Genomic DNA, 22,096 nt, shown 5'->3' with positions numbered 1-22,096 from the left:
TTTTGTAATCAGTTGATCGTTATTACTTAATTTTTCTATTTAATTAATTACCTTATAATTTATTTTACATAATTTATATTCACCCAATTATTTTTAAAGTACGGCATCACAAACACTCACCATGACCACTTTTATATAGCTCATTCACAACGCCACTGTGACACCGTTCTGTTGTACTTCACCTCACCTTTTCTTATTTTATTTTGGAGGAACGATGTTCAAAAGAAAACGCATCCCTAAATTATAAACGTAAAACTTAAACCTTAAACTTTCAAACTGAAAAAGTTTATTAATTAATGTATAGACAACCAAGAGAGTTTGGGAGAGCTAAACGAGTCGAGCCGAGTTGGCTCACGAGCTCAATTCTTAAAAAATTAAAAAATATATTTAATTTCAATTAAAATTCAATCTATAAATTATAAAAATAATATTTAAAATTTTTTATATGAAAATTTTAAACGAGTTCGAGTTCGAGCCGGCCGAGATTTCAAGTTTCGAGCTCTAAACTTTGACAAACATTGAAAATTTTGTTAATAATCGTTTGGTCATATCTACTTTTAATTATCCTTTAAATTTATAGTTATATTTAACATAAAACACTTTGATTAACATATTAATATTCAGGATATATTAATGTAAATTCCAATTAAATTATAATCTATACAAATTATTAGAAATAAAATAAAGTTTAAATTATACTATTGATCCCTACTAAAATAAGATTTAAAACATAAATAAATATTGTTCGTTATATTAAAGACTAATTAATAGATTAATATTCATAAAATAGTTATATAAATGCAACTATCCATATAGATAACACTAACAGACCAATATCTCTCGAGCTAAATTACTAATAAAAAATTACTTCAATCTCCAATAAACTCATAATTTGGTCGTTTAAATTCTAATCATTGAATTTTTAACTCAAATTTGTGATTATATATAATAGTAACAATAATTGGGTGAATATAATTAGGTACAAATAAATCATAAGGTAATTAATTAAATAGAAAAATTAAGTGAGAACAATTTATTTGAATTGGAATGTACTACAAATAAGTAAGGGTATTAAAGTAATTTCAGCAAGTATCGAACAACCGATTACCAAATTTCAATATTTCGTCTATTATAATATAGTATAGATTAATCGAAGATTTGAATATTATCAAAAACCTAAATAATTGTAAATTAAAATATTTTAATTAAAAAACATGACATATTTAATTGGGCCGGGTAAATATTTTTCAAAATTTATTTACGGGGTCAATTTACGAACTTAATTATTTTAAACCTAACGATTTTAAATACATATTTGAATATAATAAAATATACATTTAACAATATTTATTTAGACATAATTAAAATTTTAAAAAATATAATTAATAAAATATTGTAGTGAAAATAATAAAATAACAATTATTTAAAAAATCGTGCATCGCACGAGTTTTAGACTTGTATATACATCAAATGTACTTTATTTATAAAAGAGTTAAAGGTGTGTTTGGTATTGCTGTTGCAAACATCATCATCAGTTTTTTGCTCAAAATTAGCTAAAAAACTGTTTGGTAAAATTAAAAATCTGTCTTTCTGAAAAATATTTTTGGCCTAAAAGCCGTCGTTAGAAAAAGTAAGGTGCCCACATGCTTTTCAAAAACGTTGCTTTTGTGCTTTTGCGGGAAAAAAATGTTGATTTTACCATTAAAACTCATCGAAATCATTATTTTTTTTTTATAATTTTTGACATCAAAACATATATAAATTTAAAATATAGCCAAACATCTGAATTTTTAAACAACACTTTTTTTACCCGCACTTTTTATTGGCTATAATGGTTGGCTAAATTGTACCTATAAGATTTAATGTTAAATTTGCTGAACCTGTAAGGCATTTTGCTTCGATGATATTGACTATATTGGTTGATTATAATTTAAAAATAATACTCCCTCCATCCCATTTTAGTTGTCACATTTGGATTTGTGCCGGTCAAATTGACTTAAGTTTGACCGAAATTTATTAATAATTTATAACTGAACAAAATAAAAAAATTATATCACCGGAAAGTAGATTTAATCTACTTTAATATATAATTTTCAGTTTTTTGAAATAATATAAGAGTAATATTTAATATGAGCCCCATTGAAAATAGTTCTTCTATGTGATATCTGAGTTCAATATGATATCTGCGTAGGTAGTCCAGGCAGAAAGCACTTAACTGTGGTTAAGAGGATATTTAGTTGCCATTTGCAAACTTAAAATCCTAACCACTCAAATGTGAATGAGATTCGAATACATTTTACATTGAGTTTTCATCTTCATTTTCGTTCAACTTAGAATTTCATGGTCTAAACTCCGAACATACATCTAGACTCTAGTGTTATTTTGATAAATTATTTGTCACTTGTTTTCGAAAATCATTGTCTAAATATTGTGCAATTTAAGGCAATCTACTTTAATCTGGCATGCCAAGCTCCATACCAAAATTTACATAAATTATCAAAAGCTCTTATTCTTAGCTTGTAGACTAACATTGCAAATTAAGACTGAAACTGCAGTTGCAGAACATAGCGTTTTGCATCTGTTTCGGTTTTAAGACTGGGCAAAACGGAGAATCAAACAGTAACATCAATATTCTGGCTTACATAAACATGCATTTTCAGATAGTTGTTGTTGATAAACAATTGACAAGGCATTATAAATACCAACAGAATATGCATAACACAAACAGAATTACATATATAAGTTGCCTGTACCATCAAACAGACGTGCCTGGTACCTGGGAATTTTTCTGGTTGTGGCAAAACATTTCATGTCTTTGGTGTATCACCAGCTTTGTTCCAAGAAGATAAACTAGCTGTGATTGTGAAGAAAAGCTTCAGTACAGGAGTCTATACCTTTGGGAATTAATGGTGAAGTTGGGGAAACATCAATTTCATCAAAATTTATAAGCAGACTAGTACCTCGACACTGAGTAGAAAATGCAACAACTAAACAACTACTATAAACTAAACAAAACAACTACTATAAACTAAACTAAACATACAGAGATGTATATAGTTTTTGACATTTCTTGACATGTGCAATTACAAGGCATCTGGTTGATAATTTAATAAAACGGAGTTTCCCCTAGGACAACATTCCCATTCTTTTAAAGTAAAAATGTGCATATAATTAAGAGTAAGAACTGTCACTTTTAAAATCTCACCGAAGTGTTCTAAGTTGTTACGGAATAAGAATGTGTAACTTTGTTGTTTTCTAAGACTGTGATCAAGCATTCATGGGCCGTGTTAGAGACTTCGTCTCTTTGTTCTCTATGTTTTTGAGGATAAATGGTTCATCTAAAAAATTGAGTACATAATTTTCGCAAAATCGCATATGTTATATTTTGATCTGAATGACACTCTGCATTCATATAATGATCATCTTATTCCATCTCATTTGTCATTTTATTTTGTTCAAATTTTGTACCCATATTTTATGTATGTAGCACAACTCCGCTGATTAATATTTGTACAAAAAACAAGTATTGAAGAACTTTTACTTGTCACAAATATTTTTTATTCTAACATATTTCACAAACGAGTTAAAATCAAATATTGAACATGAGATGACAAAAATTAAACTCTTAGCCACTTCGAGCTATAACGCGATTTTGGCCACAAATATTTACTTAATGAGTAGTGTTAGGTGTAGAGAATTTTGTAAAAAAAAATGTACACTACAATATGACACTTGATGTGATGTGTTTTAATTGGTGTTGTTAATTTGAATACAGGGGTCACACGCACATACCAGTGATCGAACTCCTAACCACATGCAAGAGGGTACAAGAGCTCAACCACTGCACCAACATTTCGTTGACAAATCCACCACATATCATTATGTACAAAATTTTATACAAAATTTTGTAGAGCAAACATTTTCCTTGCATAATATCACGTAGAATCAAGCTATGTACTATTAAGGCCCGGGACATGGGGAGACTTATACAAAATTTATTAATATATTTTTCTCAAAATGTAATTAGTGCCCTTTTAAAGAAAAATTTCCCTTGTGTATTAGTATCAATTTACTATGTTCCTATTTAATAGTTACAGTGGTATTTCAAAGTTTTGTTCAAATTAGAGAATTCTAGTTTTAAGTCTCCGGGAAACATCCAGATTATTTCTAAATTAGCTTCCCTATAATTATAGGTATGTCAGTCACACATAGGCAAAGTGAAAACCGTGTGTACCAAATTATGAAATTAAGCTATTTTTAGTAATTTTTTAGTAGTGTCTAGTCAGCTGGGTTTTTGCACAGCACCACTTTTACATGCCTGAAAAGGCTTAACCTCAGGCCCTGGCAAATACATGCATTGATACATTTTTGTGTATGTATGTGCTGCCCAAATCATAGCATCTGCTGGTCCAAAATCCCTAAAATCACAACATAGAGTTCTTGAAATCTCTCTCTCTCTCTCTCTCTCTCTCTCTCTCCCTCTCTCTGACATAAACAACAAAAGAATCTTGAAGCTTCTTGATGGAGCCTATACATGGTGCAGACACTCTTGTGGAAGAAAGGGAGGACCTTATGGTTCCACCTTGTGGTGGCCCTCCCATTACAAGAAAAGCCCACTTTCTTAAACCCATTTTTACTCAAGATCATCTTCATCTTCCTCCTCCACCTGCTTCAATATTACCCTCAAAACCCACTTTTAAAAATCTTGGAAAGTACAGTTTAAACTCATACAAGGGAACATCAGAAAAATGGAAGCTTTGGGTACAAAGTTTGAAGCCCAAACACCAAGAAACATGGAAAAAAGCTGGCATATATGATGCAATCTTGGCCTCAACTTACCAAATTCCAAAAGACAAAAACTTGATCATTTGTGTAGCTGAGAGATGGTGTGCAGATACAAACACTTTCATTTTTCCATGGGGTGAGGTAACTATTACTTTAGAAGATGTTATTTATTTGGGATGTTATTCTGTTTTGGGTGCATCTTTTTTGAGTCCTTTAGATGATGAAGGTATTGGCATTTGCAATAGTTTAAAAAATGTTGGAACAAATATTAGATTAGGTTGTGGAAGTGTTTGCCTTCCTGCGTGGATGAAATATTTTATGGGTAGTGGTAAAGCTATAGAGCATGAAGCATTTCTTGCATTGTGGCTGTCGAGATTTGTTCTCGTTCGCCCTCCAAATTACATTAATAAACAGGCTATTCGTGTTGCTATTCATCTTGCTAGAGGTCATAAAATCGCTTTGGCGCCTGTTGTTCTTGCCTCTATTTTTAGGGATATGAGGCTGCTACAGAATTCAGTTGTTGAGTCTGTTAAGTTAGGGTCTGCAGTTGCTTTGAGGCTTATTTTAGGCCACTACGATATAGTGCATATGTGGGTTTGGGAGAGATTTATGGATTTGAGGCCAGTTCCAAATGTCGTAGAGAGGGCAAAGCCTAGATCAGCACGGTGGAATGGTGTGAAAATTTTTAAAGTTAATGATGTGAGGGCAGCCTTAGACTCTGGCGGACTATCATTTTTGTGGCGCCCTTATGCTATGACTCCTAGCAATAGTACGTTGAGTGACTTGTACGAATATAATGGACAGTGGGTAGTTGTGGACTCTGATGCGGTAGAGTCATTTGCTCGATGCTTGAGAACTTCAGTGTTAGTTGGATTGGAGAGTACTGAGCAGTATCTCCCCCATAGAGTGGCTATGCAATTTGGGTTGGATCAAGATCTTCCTTCCCATGTTGTTCAGTCCAATGAGAGTCCTGACACTGATTGGAGCAGTTACAACAAGCCTATTAGAGGTATAAAATTATATATACCACCTAGACTTTGTGCGTCGGGTGTGTCCTCCCAATATGCGGTCTGGTGGAGGGGCCTGGTGGTCGTCAATGAGGACTTGGTGACCAGCATCATCCATAATGAAAAGCATTCACAACCGGTTTCTTCTGTACACAAGAGAAATAAGAAATCATTGCCTACTCCTGCTTCTCTTTGGGGTTGTCTTGAGGAAAGGCCAGATAATTCTACTGCAGAGGATGGTCTTCCAACTGCTCAACTTATGTTTCAATCAGGGAAGACTGATAGCTCTAGGAAAAATATTAATCTTGATGGCCGTCCAGCACCGAATAATCATGATAATGTTGAGGAAGATAGTCTGACAATTGCACAACTTCTAAATCAATCTCAAAAGAGAAATACTTCTGAAAAAACAAGGGATGGTGATAATGAACTACCAGATATTGTTAGTCTGGGATTGTTTTCAGTATGCAATAAGAACCCTAAAGAGTTGCACTACACGAGTGAACCAGTGGAACTGACTGTGGAGATTATGGATTCTTCAGATAAGTGTGAGAAGAGAAAATATTCCACTGAAAGGCAAGCTGAACCAAAAGAAGATGTACTCGTGAGTAGGAATTTAAAGTTCACCAATGAACCTGCGGGAATAAGTATGCATAGTGTGTCTTCTTTTAATAAACTTAAGAATAGCAAATCTTTGACGGAAATACCAATAGAACCTGAAGAAGCTGCAGTTGGTATTCCAGAGAAAAACATTTTCAATATTAAAGACGGAAGGTGTGACTGTGAGGAAAGTACACCAGAATTACAACACCTGGGACTCGAGGCTCGTATATGGAGGCTCGAAACTGTAGTTGACATGATTAAAGCAGCAAAAGCTTCTAGCTCAAGAGGGAAGGAATCTAGTAGAATAGTTCTGACTGATACAAGCATTTATTTCCTTGCTTGAAAGTGAAAAAAACTTTGTTTGTTTACCCTGCATTATGAAACTAAATTTGCAGCTTATTTGAAGTTTTCGTACTATATATTAGAAACTTCCCGAAATCTAATTCTTCTGTATATTTCCGTGGTTAAGTGTTCAACATGCTCAAAATCTAATTGATTAGTTTTGTAATTGATTCTGTATGGCAATTAAAGCCATGTCATTGCTGCTGCAACCACTTGAACTCGATGTTTATGCAGTACAGGCACTGTAGTACAAGCAGCAAGTCTGTTATCATCAGTAAACAAATAATGCAATATGTTAGAGTTTGCAGCACTGTCAGGCTATGGTTTGGGAATTGGGATCCGGCTGTGGTTGCGAGTAACAGTATGATTGTGCAAAATAAAATATAAAATAGCGGATACAGAGTATAAATATCTTAGAGCTTATTTCAAAATCTCATTTCTCTCTAGTTTCAAAGGTGCTTAGAGCTTCTTTATAGTCTATTAGCTAATTGTCCAACACACTGATATGTTCTGCGGAGTGTTGAACTTTATGTAGCCGATGCATCATATAGACATGCTTCTACAGTTTAATTTATATTTATAACATAATAATTTTAATTTCTTGAATGTGAAATTGTATTTACAACATAATTTTGAGAACATAATGAAAAGTAAACTTCTGAATAGCTTCACTGATAAAAGAACAATTCAATAATTTTAAGAGTTTGCAACACTGTCAATTTCAAACCATGGCTTGGGATCAGGCTGCACTCTTGCAAAGTAGTAAGATCATGCACAACACTTTTTTTTGGTCGATATGGACTGCTGAAATCATGTAGGAGATTCATCATAAATTCTTAAGTAACAAAAATACTCATCTCTGTTTCTGTCCAAGCTTGAAGCAATATAATATATGTGCCATAAATAATATCAACTTAAATAAAATTACCTAATTCAAGCAATATAATATATGAGTAGTTTAGGTGTTTGAGATTATTAAAGATTAAAAATAAAATGGGTGGAAAGTTATTTATGCACACCATATTTTGTTTTGGACTAAAATACCTTTTTTGTTTTCTTTTCTCTATATTTAAATTCTCATTAATTTGCTTTTTAAGTCTTCTTTTTTAATTTAGTATCTTGTTTATATTCTAGTGATACATGGAATTTATTCGTTAGCAATTTTTTTGATAAATTTAATTTAAAATATTTATTTTTTAATTTAATATCTTATTTATATTTCGGAATATCATTTTCTAGTGATACATGAGAAAACTTTAATCTCTATTTTGATGATCAATAACAAAATCCGTCGGCAAATATGTATAAAGACATTTTTTAAATCCGTGAAAATGTCAAGATCCGTCACTTTTATTAAAAAAATTTAAAATATTATTTTTTACAGTTTTTCAATTTATAGAAAAAAATTCACATGATTTGTTGAATTTGATCTTGTAAAAAACTTAAGGGTGCGTATATAAACACACTAAGAACAATCTGAACATAAATAAAATGAATTACATAAGTGCCCGTTTGATAACTTGGATTTTATTTCAAATTCTAGATTTGATGGAATAACATGTTTGGATAAATAAAAAAGTTTCAATTTTGATTTTATTTAAAATTCAAGACATTCAAATTTTAGTGTAAATATGAGAATTTGAAATGACAACTCAAATTATGTTATTTGAAATCCACCATTATGAAATGTTTGTTTTCAAACGAGGCATTAGTTATTTTGTATTATTTAAATGGTATTTCTTTTTTTATTTAAATTGTATATATGACATTAAATCTTCATCATCATCCCAAAAAAAAAGAAGTGTTTACAAATCACTGTTCTTGGGGCTGCAAATACTTGGAGTGGATGAGAAAAAGCAAGAGGGGTTTTGAATTACCATCAAATTCAGGTTTTTCATTTCTTGAATATTATTTGCATAACATGTCTATAGATAGAGATTATATGTATGTATACATATCTTACTCAGTTTAATTGCAGAAGAAGATATGGCAGATGAATACTGGAACAGACAACACCAATTACACCCTTCTACTGGATTGCTCAAGCGCCCTCGCCCTGATTTTGGTACCTTTTATAGATACTTAGACTTTTTGTATGTAGGCTTTTATATGTGTATATGCATTACTGTTTCTTTTCGAATTCAAGATTACTGCAATTTGATGAAAATTATGTTGGAAGTGAATGGAATTTCGATACCCTTTTTATGTTTGTGAGAAATGTACGGATTAATTGGAAAGTTGAGATCTTTTTTCGGAATAAGGGTTTCGCTCATCCCGTTAGCGATACTAGTTTAATGTCTAAAAGGAGATATTTGTGTGTCATTTTAAGTTTATAGGAAATTCTGAAATTAGAATTGTGTGGCTTGTTCTAACATCAAAAAATGAAACTTCTAATTATAAGGGTGTAGTGAGAACTCTTTATGAGGTTGGAAGGATAGGATGGGGAAAGATTGTTGCATGGAATCTCTTGGAAGTACTTAGTATATTCAGTGAGAAACCTTTGGCTTAAAATGATCAAGATATTAGCCATTAAGTAGGAAGTTTTATAGGTGATCTGAATACACTAGTTTGGTTTGGCATTACGTAATATAGGAGTTCAGTTTTAAACGGAATAAACGAAATTAAAATTTCAAGTACAATGGTTGGATCCTTCATGGAGTCCTTTGTTTTGTTGTTCAGTAATTTACAATTAGCCATAAAGCTCATAATAATGTTTTCTAAAGTGCAGCCATTTTTCTGCGTACTTAGTAAGTATAGAAGTCGAACTCAAGTAAGTTACTAACGCATACACAGTTTATGTATATGAAAATATAATAAACACGGTGAGAGAGTGAAAGTTAAATTGGAATTTCTGAAGATCAAGTAAGTATGATGTAATAACCAGCATAATAATATTGTGATGTTAAAATAAGTTTGTTAGATAGTAGTTTTAGTCTTGTATTTTTAGTTAAGATACCAAATATGTCATCTCAATAATAATAATAATAAAAATAAAAGTAGGAATGGCTTTCATTTGAATATATACATCCATTTAGATTATTTAGAATGATAAATGTTTATAGGTATAAATGATGGTCAAGTGCAGAATATTAAATATTAAGTTTATTAAATAGGAGGATATTTTTAGGGGAACGGGGAATAGCGAGGATAGGGGCCTGGGGGATATCGACGAGAACTTTCCCCGACATACATATAGATATATCTGAGAAAAAAAATTGAAGATGGAGGAAGAACGAAGATGGAAGGGCTATTTGGCATTCAGGTTGGTAGCGGTAGCTTGGGAAGGGAGACTAAGGAATTTTTCCACCAAAAGAGCGATATATTTATATATATATATACAATAGAGCAGAAGGGAAACAACAAGAAATTCACCGGAACGAGTTAAAGTTAGAACGAGGAAGGCAATTCGGACAAAATTAATTATAAAGAAAGTAGGAAGCAGGCAAGTCCTATGTTTTCATCTCTTTGTTGACATCTTTTAATTACATGAATATTGTACTTTTTCTGTATTTGCATGCTTCCTTGAGTTTTGTTGTGGTATAATATTTGAGTACTCTATTTTAAATATCTTACCTGTAACTTCTTTGAAAGTTAAGATTGGGGCAGACTTTAATTGATAGTAATGATAATGAACTTGTTCCGGAAATATAGTTGAGTAATGTTGATGTATTTATATTTATGTAGTACCCAGATGCATAGTTGCATGGGTTAAGTGTTAATTAAAAGAGGGTAAAACCCCAATCCCGATTGATGGCTTAAGAAATTCAAGGGGTGTGGCTAAATGATGGTAACAAAGCCACATGGATTATGACATGCATGTCTCAAATTGATGGCCGCTGGAGCTGATCACTCTAGCAACTGAAGGATAACCCTGTTATAAATGAAGGAATCGAGTAATTGAAGGATTTTCGACTAATCTCTCTTCTTTATTTGTTGTTTAAGGATGGCATTGTCCATTTTGTATTACTTGTAAAACTGATATTTCCCTTCGAGTTTCCTAATGGACTTGTTGAGCATATTATGCTCATACTTTGTGAAATTTAATGATTTTCAGAAAAAGAGGCTAGAAGTTTGAAATATAGCTGGATAGAGGTACGAGTAAGTTGGGTCGAGAGTCTAGCGGTTGTAAACTTATGTTCACTACTAAAACGGAAAATGGGGGTGTTCTGAGGTCATGGATGATATCCATATATTTATTTTGTCTCAGGATTAATGTGTTCTTTTGTACCTAGAACCAACAAGTAAAGTTATGGTAGTTCAATCCTTGTAATTTTGTTAGTTGCTATATATAGGCCTCAAACGGTAATAAGCTATGGCTTATGTATATGTTTGAGTTGTAAGATAATTTTTTTTGTTATATTGAAAGCTGACAGGTTTGGATTGTTACATATGATAGAATCATAGGACCAATCGATGTTAACAAGCATTAGAATGGATATAAACAAAGTGATCTATCTTGGAAAAGTATATAACAAATGTTTTTTTTTTGAAATGGTGAGCTGAAATGTAAAATAAGATATCAATATCTTTATTTTGTTTAAAATCGGGTTGTTCTGAGGTCATGGATGATATCAATATATTTATTTTTGTCTTAGGATTAAATGTGTTCTTTTGTACCTAAAACCAACGACTAAAGTTATGGTAGTTGAATCCTTGTAATTTTGTTAGTTGCTACGTATAGGCCTCACACCGTAATAAGCTATGGCTTATGTATATGTTTGAGTTGTAAGATAATTTTTTTTGTTATATTGAAAGCTGACAGGTTTGGATTGTTACATATGATAGAATCATAGGACCAATCGATGTTAACAAGCATTAGAATGGATATAAACAAAGTGATCTATCTTGGAAAAGTATATAACAAATGTTTTTTTTTGAAATGGTGAGCTGAAATGTAAAATAAGATATCAATATCTTTATTTTGTTTAAAATCGGGTTGTTCTGAGGTCATGGATGATATCAATATATTTATTTTTGTCTTAGGATTAAATGTGTTCTTTTGTACCTAAAACCAACGACTAAAGTTATGGTAGTTGAATCCTTGTAATTTTGTTAGTTGCTACGTATAGGCCTCACACCGTAATAAGCTATGGCTTATGTATATGTTTGAGTTGTAAGATAATTTTTTTTTTTTGTTATATATTAAAAGCTGACAGGTTTGGGATTTTTACATATGATAGAATTATAGGAGCAATCGATGTTAACAAGCACTAGAATGGATATAAACGAAGTGATCTATCTAGGAAAAGTGGATAACAAATGTTTTTTTTTTAAATGGTGAGCTGAAATGTAAAATAAGAATCTATATATTTATTTTTTTGAAAATGGGGGTGTTCTGAGGTCATGGATGATATCAATATATTTATTTTTGTCTCAGGATTACTGTGTTCTTTTGTACCTAGAACCAACGACTAAAAGTTATGGTAGTTGAATCCTTGTAATTTTGTTAGTTGCTATGTATAGGCCTCAGACTGTAATAAGTTATGGCTTATGTATATGTTTGAGTTGTAAGATAATTTTTTTGTTATATTAAAAGCTGACAGGTTTGGGGTTGTTACATATGATAGAATCATAGGACCAATCGATGTTAACAAGCACTAGAATGGATATAAACGAAGTGATCTATCTAGGAAAAGTGGATAACACGTGTTTTTTTTGAAATGGTGAGCTCAAATGTAAAATAAGATATATCCCTTCTAATGTATAAGAAGAACCGAGTAGATCATTCGAAATTGTACTTTGTACCTTATCGACGCTATCAATATTACTCTCTTTGATGTTTTTATTTTAGAATTATATATTGTAATTCTAAATAATCTACATCAGCATACCTAATTGTTAAGTTGAAATTACTAGTCAAACTAATTTAAGGTCTCAGTAAAAGGAAGTTATTCGCGTAATGGGGTCAGCCGCGAACTTACGGGTATGTAGTGTTATCTAAACAATGAGTTTTTAGAACCATAGCCATGCCTTTTGAGTTCTTGACTAAGACCTAATAAATTTCTCACTGGCTTGATGAATACTTTCAAAAAGTTTTTTGCTGGTTCCGACCTGTTGATTATTTTTTTTTTTGAGTTTTTAGTGCCATAGTTAATTTCTACAATGTAAATTTAATTTGAGAAGCGTATGCAAATTGACAGATGGCTCCACTAGAATTACGACTTACAAGACTGTACCAAATGATACAGATCAGTTGTGCAAAAAACACTGAACTAGGTTCCTGTAGTTTTAGAGGGAGATATTGTTAGAGAGGTAGAGGCCAGAGAGTGCAGGGGCTTTCATGTGTCCTTGTTGTACGGAGTGGGAGAGAGAGGTTTGTGGGGGGGGGGGTGGGTTGGGGGTTAGGGGGAGCCAGTTTAGAACAAAGCAGTAGTTGCTGGATAAGCAAAATTATTCCTTTTATTATCACATTAAAATAATGAATAAAAAAGTTACATTTGGTCAGAATTCATAATAGCTGAACCCGGCATGTGTACTTAGATTTGTTGTTCTTTTGAAGATCTTTTTCATGGAATTTGCAGTATTGTTTAACAGCGTGTTTCCTAGTTTAAATACGAGTAAAATAAAAATATAACAAAAACGTTCTTCAGCTATACTGAGTCTTTTAAGGAAAGAGGACATTCTTATAATGTTCCTCCCAAATCAAACTTCGCAAAGTGAAAGGATTCAGAGAGGAATGAGTAATACTTATAACCGTGTTCTAATTCCACAAACCCTCCTGGTAACTTTAATAAAAAAAACTATTCCTTCCATTTCCCAACTTTTTCGTGATTCTGGAAAACTAATTCTAGAACATGAGAAAGAAATTTAATTTAACTTCCTTTCGCTCTTTTGACAAATTCGTTCCTCTTACATTCACTTCCAACATTTGTTAGTAGAAGACTAGAACGCTAATTTTTAAATAATTTTTTTGTTTTAACAAACGATAACTAAGACTTCTTTGTAGAAAGAATTAAAAAAACTAGTTTGGTATGCATACAAACTTCTTATTTTAAATGCGATAGACTGATTTCATTAACTAATATTTTAACTTAATGTAGTTATAATACATGTAAAAAGTAATTACATGTTTTATATGCAGTTCACTAGATAACTAAATAGAACATGTATATATATAATAAGCTAAAGATAAATTATATGAGAATGGATCAAGATAATCAAATAAAGTTACAAATTAAGTGAAATAGTAAGTTGAAAAATTGTAATTGCAAGTTCCCAATGACATTATTTCAGAATTAAGTGGGAGTGCTGTCCTACATTTACCTTTTCCTATTCATTTTTCAGATCCATTAGTATGACTTCAAAGATGATGCTGATAAATCGAGATAAATCGTGAGACTGATGATTTTGGGAGTTATTCAAGCCTGAATTTCCATGCTTTTTAAAATTGCAAACCTTTCTTAGAAACTGTTACTGAGTTAGCAGCGACTACCTGCTTCTTTCATCTGTAATCTATTGCTTTTTCTAAAGAAATAGTTATGCACAGTCGCACTGTCAGCATTATTGTCACTATTTCTCCAACATATTAAGTGTATATTAACAGCTGTATATTTGCATAGATAGTAGCTGTAAATCTGATAGATAACAGTTGTATTAAGCTGACTTTATAGGCTGATTCAGAGCCTGATTGTGAGGGATTTGTTAGGATGATATAGAGGCTGATATCAAGGGATTTGGTCACTGATTTGTAGCTGTAATTAGCTCTGCTGTACCTATAAATACAGGAGCTTGTTTGTATGTAAAATTATCAGAATTCATATAATTTTCTTGCATCTTTGTCATAGTATCAGAGCTGGTAATTTAAAGAAAAACCTGCTCTTGTTTTCTTGTCCAGCTTCAAAGTTTTAGTCTGTTTTTTTTACTTCGTCTTTCTTGGAATTCATCTTTTGGTTCTTGTTTCTTCTTAAATCATGTCACTAGAGCGATTAGATAACTTTCTTGTTCGATTTAATGGATAAAACTATTCTGCTTGGTCTTTTCAATTTGAAATTCTTGTTAAGGGAAAGGAATTATGGGGTTATGTTGATGGTACAATTTCTGCACCCGAAACCAAAGAAAAGGAACAACTTGCGAAATGGAAGGCGAAGGATGCTCAAATTATGTCTTGGATTTTCGGGAGTATGGACCCCTCCATGATTCTCAATCTCAGGCCTTACAAGACTTCTAAAGATATGTGGGGCTACTTGAAGAAAATTTACAACCAAAGCAACGCAGCCCGACGTTTTCAATTAGAGCTTGAGTTGGGGCAACTTAGTCAAGGGAGCTTGACGATTCAAGAGTTTTATTCTTCTTTTGAGAATTTATGGGGAGAATACACTGATATTGTGCATGAGAGTGTGCCTTCTGAAGGACTAAGAGTTATCCAAAGTGTACATGAAACTAGCAAACGCGATCAATTTTTAATGAAATTAAGAGGAGATTTTGAGCCTATCAGGTCCAATCTCATGAATAGGCACCCGGTTCCTTCAATGGACATTTGCCTATAGGTGAGCTTCTTCGTGAAGAACAAAGGCTTGTGACACAAACTTTCATCGAGCAAAAAGCTCAAAATACTGCTCCAATTCCAGTTGCCTACGCTACCCAAGGAAAGCATAAAGGTGGAAGAAATATGAGTAATATCCAATGTTATAGTTGTAGAGAATTCGGACATGTTGCTACAAATTGCACTAAATTTTTTGCAATTACTGTAAGAAGACAGGGCATATCATCAAAAATTGTCTCATCCGGCCTACAAGGAAATCTGGAATTGCCTACAATGCCTCATTTGGATCCACAAATGCTCCTAATTTTGGTCAGTCTACTGTTACTCCTGAAATGATCCAGCAAATTATAGTTAATGCTTTTTCAACCTTAGGCATCTCAGGTAACAAAAATTCTGCTCATAAGCCTTGCTATTTTGATTCTGCTACTTCAAATCACATGACTAACTCAACATTACCTCTGAATAATGTTCAAAAATATAAAGGAGATCTTCAAATCCACACTGCCGACTGTAACACTTTACCCATAACTGCTATAGGAGATATTTCAAGCACTCTCCATAATGTTTTTGTGTCTCCAAAGTTGTCCACTAATCTTATATCTGTTGTCCAATTAGTTGACAGCAATTGTACTGTTCAATTTTCAAATTCTGGTTGTCTTGTGCAGGATCAAGTGTCCGGGAAGATGATCGCGAAGGGGCCTAAAGTTGGACGTCTATTTCCTCTGCTTCCATCACCCTCTCTAGTGTCAAAGAAAGTTTCTTGTAATGCTGTTGAATGTAATAATCAAGTGTGGCATAAGCATTAACGCTTGGGTCACCCGTATCCTCGTGTTCTTGGTAGTTTACTTAAATTCGGTGTACTTGGGAATAAAGTTTCAACTTTATCAAATAAAGATATTGTTGAGTGTGCATCTTGTAAACTTGAAAAAAGCAAAACACTTCCATTTCCATTGAGTAAGTCCCGCACCACCACAACTTTTGAACTTGTACATACTGATGTATGGGGCATTGCACCTGTGATTTCTCATCAACATTACAAATATTTTGTTACTTTCATAGACGACTTCACTTGTTTTACATGGGTATATCTTCTTCGATCCAAAAGTGAGGTTTTTCATGTATTTAAAATCTTCCATGCATTAATTGAAACACAATTTTCTGCGAAGGTCAAAATCTTACAGTCTGATTCGGGCGGTGAATATGTCAAATGAATTTCAATCTTTCCTCCAAAATCATGGGATTATATCCCAACGTTCTTGTCCATCAACTCCACAACAAAATGGTGTCGCTGAAAGGAAGAATCGTCATCTTCTTGATGTTGTTCACACTATTCTTATTGAGTCTTCTGTACCTGCTCAATTCTGGTGTGAAGCCTTGTCTACCGCTGGCTATTTGATTTGATTATTAGATTACCACCTCCCAACTTAAACGACGAATCACCTTATTTCCGCCTGTTTAAACATGCACCAGATTATTCCTATCTACACATTTTCGGATGTGTTTGCTTCGTTCATCTTCAACCACATGAAAGGAATAAACTTAGTTCTCAATCAGCCAAGTGTGCTTTCTTAGGATATGGTGGCCCTCAAAAAGGTTTTCTTTGCTATGACCCTAATGTTCGTCGAATTCGTGTATGTAGAAATGTGATTTTCTTTGAAAATCAACCGTTCTTTAGAACACAAATAATTTCAGAACCCTTATCTATAGCTACACTTTTGCACAATTTCCCGAGTCATCACAACCAAAAGAAAGATTCAAACCTAGTCATGTTTATAATAGACGCACTTTGGCTCCTCGGAATCTTCCCGAAGCATCTGATCTTGTTATATCTAGTTCTAATGATCATCCTCCTCTTCGGAGAAGCTCTAGAAACTCGAAACCTCCTGACAGGTATGGTTTTTCAAACCAAGTAGCCATGTCCACTACTTTGTCTTCTATTGCTATCCCTACTTGTTATAAACAGGCCATGGAACATGAGTATTGGCAACAAGCAATGGAAACAGAACTTCAAGCTCTTGCTGAAAATCATACTTGGGACAATCTTTCTTTACCTCCAAATGTCAAGCCAATTGGTAGTAAGTGGGTCTACAGTGTGAAACTCAAGTCTGATGGCTCTTTAGATAGATACAAAGCTTGCCTGGTTGCACTTGGAAATAAGCAAGAATATGGCCTTAACTACCAAGAGACATTTGCGCCAGTTGCTAAGATGACCACGGTAAAAACCATTCTTGCTATTGCTGCTTCTAAATATTGGCCTTTACATTAGAAGGATGTAAAAAATGCTTTATTAAATGGGGATCTCAAAGAGGAAATTTACATGAAGCTTCCACCTGGTATGGCATGGATAGATCCTAACAAAGTTTGGAGGTTAAGACGCACATTGTATGGGTTGAGGCAGTCTCCTAGAGAGTGGTTTGATAAGTTTCGCAGTACTCTTATTAACTTCTCTTTTACACAAATTCAATATGATTCATCTCTATTCTTTTATAAGACAACAACTGGTATGGTGTTTGTCTTAGTTTATGTCGATGATATTATAATCACCGGTGATGACTCTGTGCTAATATCAAAACTCAAAAATATGTTGCATAGTACATTTCAAATGAAAGATCTTGGGAATTTTAATTATTTTTTGGGTCTAGAAGTTCATTCTCGAGATCAAGGTGTATTCCTCGATCAGCATAAATATATCAAAGATGTTATTAACTTGACTGGTTTAAAGGAGGCTATTGCTGTTGATACTCCAATGGAGGTGAATGTCAAATATCGAAAAGATGAAGGGGAGCTTCTGCCTAATCCGTATTTATATAGACAGCTGGTTGGAAGCCTTATTTACCTCACTATTACAAGACCTGATATCTCATATGTTGTTCATATTGTTAGCAGATTCATGCAATCACCTCGACATCTTCATCTTGTTGCAGTTAAGCGTATTATTCGATATTTAATTGGGTCACCTACTCGTGGATTATTTTTCCCCACACAACCCGATCTTCGTTAGACAATATATAGTGATGCTGATTGGGCTGGTTGTCCGGATACTAGAAAATCTACAACTGGATGGTGTGTATTTCTTGGAGATGCCTCGATTTTGTGGAAGTGCAAGAAGCAAGACCATGTCTCTAAATCTTTCACAGAGTCAGAATATAGAGCGATGTCTGCAGCTTGTTCAGAAATTGTATGGTTACGTGGCCTTCTTTCTGAGCTAGGAGTGTCTCAAATTAATCCTACTCCGCTCCATGCTGATAACAAAAGCGCCATTCAAATTGTTGCAAATCCGGTCTATCATGAGCGTACAAAACACATCGAAGTGGATTGTCATTATATTAGAGATGCATTTACTCAACTTCCTCATGTTAATACTAATTTTCAAACAGCTGATGTCTTCACGAAAGCCTTGACACACTAAAGACACCGGTTTCTTAGTGGCAAATTGACGCTGCTAGATTTACCAACATCAATTTGAGGGGGGGGTGTCAGCATTATTGTCACTATTTCTCTAACAGATTGATTGAGTGTATATTAACAGCTGTATATTTGCATAGATAACATAGATAGTAGCTGTAAATCTGATAGATAACAGCTGTATTAAGCTGACTTCATAGGCCGATTCAGAGCCTGATTGTGAGGGATTTGTTAGGCTGATATAGAGGCTGATATCAAGGGATTTGGTAACTTATTTGTAGCTGTAATTAGCTCTGCTGTACCTATATATAAGGAGCTTATTTGTATGTAAAATCATCAGAATTCATATCATTTTCTTGCATCTTTGTCACACACTGTGGTATTGAGTTTTCAAATCTTTGATTCGTATCTTTCGTGAACATGTTTCTGAAATGCATATACTTGTATTGTATTTTGTTGATTGGATTACTAGATGATGAGACACTTTATTATCAACCTCTAACCCTCCCAAGTTATATAGTGTCATTTTGTCCTATAAATGGTGATAAACACATTAGTTAGCTACCTTTCAGGCATTTAAGCTACACTATTTATTTTATAATAAAATGTTGAGTAATTAATTTTGCAATCAGAGGAACAGAGTATATGGATATTCATGTTGCCTTGTTCTTTAATTGTTACGTAAATGGTCTCATTCTTCACTCTTAGTTATAGCATACATAAATTCCTTTATCGCCGGTCGTAAATTTTTTAATTAGTTGAATTTATTAATTTCTTATATTGCAGACCATTCACCTGCTGGATTACCTTTAGTTCATGACATGCACAATTACTTAGCACGAGATGATGATCGACCTAGGCCTTACATTGTAAAGGACACAGAATCGATTGGATCAGCTTATGATCATTATCTCCAAAATGGGGTATGTTGTTTATGTTGAACCGCGCTTCTGCTTTCAATGAATTTCTTTGTGCTAAAACATTAATCTTGTTACATAGCAATATTATTCATTTACTTTTCACTGGCAGATTTGTTTGCTAAAACATTCAACTTGTTATGTAGCAATATTCTCCTTTCACTTCTGCGGAAGGTAGTATTTACAGCAAGGTTGGTCTGGAGAGGGTTTCTGGTTCCGTACGGCCTGGATATATGTTAGACAATCCTGTTTCCGTTAGTCAACCAAGGGATGTTCTTCGGGATCTACCGGATGTTAAGCATCCTGTTGATGCAATGCCAAGGCCTGGTCATGAGATACTACCTCTTCCTCGAGATGCTTCCAATACTTTATACATTGAGGGACTCCCTGCTAACAGCACTAGAAGAGAAGTAGCTCGTATCCTATGATATAGAAATTATTAACACCACATGGGTTTAGTTTCAGCCTCTTTATTCGTGATAGGCTCCGTTTACCTTGTTTATGTTCCTTTACCTCATCTTAGATATTTTCCGTCCATTCGTAGGCTATAAAGAAGTTAGGCTCGTGAGCAAGCAATCAAAACATGTAATTTTCTGATAGAGCTACTGTTTGACCTCCTTGGTGATCTGTAATAGCTACACTGTTTATCTGATAAGTTTTTGTGATGTTATTGCAGCATGGCAGGGATCCTCTTATCCTTTGCTTTGTTGATTTTGAAAGTCCAGCATGTGCAGCGACGGCTCTGAGTGCTATACAAGGTACGCAACATTTTTTTCATTGACACTCAAATTTCAAGTTTTATGGTAATAGATATATTTGACTACAGTATATATGTTCAGTAATATTCTTTCCCACACTTTTTATTAGGTATGTTTAAAATGAGTGTAAATGTAGTGATGTAGTTTTTTTGCTCTAGGATGGAAATCACTGTTCTCTTTGTATTCTGTGTTATTTTGTAACTTAACTATGCAACTACAAATTCTGTAAAACAAAAGGGTTGAAGGGATCAAGGTAAGTAGAACCTATTGCGTAAATAAAACGTACCCTAAATAACCTTAAGTTGCTAATCTATCATCCCTATGGTAAGTCAAATTTGTGGAGTTAATTATTGTAAATGACTTTCTTCATGTAAATTCTACTTGCCTCACTAGTAGCCAAACAAATATACAGCTTTCTGTGTCAAGTTTTGGAAAGTTCAACTTCCCCAAGACATGTTGTACACTCAGCTCCTACATAAGTGAGTGGGTCTGGGAAAGATGTGGATGCATGCAGCCGTATCCTTAATTTTCCTAAGGAGTTTTTCAGAGTTTAACTTACCTTAAGTAGCAAATCTTTTCTGGGCCAGACAAAGTCCCGTGAGGGAGTGTTTCAATATAATTTGTGAATCGCGTGAACTATTATGAGTGATCGTTATTTTGATTGTGTGCCTTCATTTTTTACTCTGTGTACCATAGTAACTTCAGTATTAAAATGCACAGGTTATAAAATTGATGAACATGATCCTGATTCAGCCTACTTGCGGCTTCAGTTCTCTAGGCACCCAGGCCCAAGGTCTGGTGGATCTGGACGTTATGGGAGGTGATGAGACCATATAAACACCTCGTAGGTTGATATTTATGGTTAATATCTAACTTTTCCATTATTATATATTCTCATGTTCAGTATATTTGTATTGTATGCTAAAGAGTCCGAATCTAAGATGCTATCCAAGATTTTGCAGCTGCCCTTAAACAGATGCTTAATTTAGAAGTATGTAAAGTGTTTTAGTGGAGTCGGGCCTGTAGATTTAATTTTGACGAAAATGCAACAAAATAGTAGTTTTTTGACTAGGTTTTGTTTTATTTGGTAACTAGATGTTCATTATGTGTTTGTGGTGAGTGACATCTTCAATTTGGCAGACATGCATTTAATCTTAACCAATTGCAAGAGTCACTTTAAACCCAGTTTCTCATATATGGATAGCAGACAGACAATATGTCGTTGGCTTCTTTCTTTGCAATAATTTGGATTCTGAAACTATATTATGTTTGTAGCATCAACGCAGTATTTAATTCTCCACGGCCTGTAAAGTTGTGAGGTGTGTTGAGATTATGGACAAACCATATTGTGTCAAAACATATTTATCAGGGATACATAACGTCTTAAACTAGATGTTCATTATGTGTTTGTGGTGAGTGACATCTTCAATTTGGCAGACATGCATTTAATCTTAACCAATTGCAAGAGTCACTTTAAACCCAGTTTCTCATATATGGATAGCAGACAGACAATATGTCGTTGGCTTCTTTCTTTGCAATAATTTGGATTCTGAAACTATATTATGTTTGTAGCATCAACGCAGTATTTAATTCTCCACGGCCTGTAAAGTTGTGAGGTGTGTTGAGATTATGGACAAACCATATTGTGTCAAAACATATTTATCAGGGATACATAACGTCTTAAACTAGTAGTCTTTTCCGAAGAAAACTTTGTCCCTCATAAATTGTTCCTTCTTTATTCAACACAAACAGAAACTTGTCAACTAATTTTCTTTTATTCCCTCTATTATTTGTTGA

The 22,096-nt window shown here is 33.5% G+C and overlaps 2 protein-coding genes across 2 annotated transcripts; both read left to right on the top strand.

The window, feature by feature from the left end:
- The first annotated feature begins 4,313 nt into the window (after positions 1-4,313).
- On the top strand, positions 4,314-7,080 carry LOC141710720 (uncharacterized). The gene has a single exon (XM_074513257.1). The coding sequence runs from the start codon at positions 4,522-4,524 to the stop codon at positions 6,736-6,738; it is 2,217 nt and encodes a 738-aa protein (XP_074369358.1). The 5' UTR covers positions 4,314-4,521; the 3' UTR covers positions 6,739-7,080.
- A 1,430-nt stretch (positions 7,081-8,510) lies between these two features.
- Positions 8,511-21,404, top strand: LOC141712294 (RNA-binding protein 2-like). The gene is made up of 7 exons (XM_074515173.1): positions 8,511-8,626; positions 8,716-8,802; positions 19,411-19,547; positions 19,688-19,958; positions 20,065-20,126; positions 20,218-20,299; positions 21,020-21,404. The coding sequence occupies exons 1-7, from the start codon at positions 8,584-8,586 to the stop codon at positions 21,121-21,123; spliced, it is 786 nt and encodes a 261-aa protein (XP_074371274.1). The 5' UTR covers positions 8,511-8,583; the 3' UTR covers positions 21,124-21,404.
- Positions 21,405-22,096: the final 692 nt, after the last annotated feature.

Source organism: Apium graveolens, chromosome 3 (genome assembly GCF_009905375.1).
Source record: "Apium graveolens cultivar Ventura chromosome 3, ASM990537v1, whole genome shotgun sequence".
Classification (NCBI taxonomy): domain Eukaryota; kingdom Viridiplantae; phylum Streptophyta; class Magnoliopsida; order Apiales; family Apiaceae; genus Apium; species Apium graveolens.
This window is presented reverse-complemented; position numbering and strand designations above follow the sequence as displayed.

What these genes read in the sequence shown, in the direction of transcription:
- LOC141712294 (XM_074515173.1), top strand. Translation starts at nt 8,584, where the DNA reads ATGAGAAAAAGCAAGAGGGGTTTTGAATTACCATCAAATTCAG. An exon ending in TGAATTACCATCAAATTCAG is followed by an intron (nt 8,627 to 8,715) that starts GTTTTTCATTTC and finishes GTTTAATTGCAG; the next exon opens with AAGAAGATATGGCAGATGAA. An exon ending in GGCTCTGAGTGCTATACAAG is followed by an intron (nt 20,300 to 21,019) that starts GTACGCAACATT and finishes TAAAATGCACAG; the next exon opens with GTTATAAAATTGATGAACAT.
- LOC141710720 (XM_074513257.1), top strand. Translation starts at nt 4,522, where the DNA reads ATGGAGCCTATACATGGTGCAGACACTCTTGTGGAAGAAAGGGAGGAC.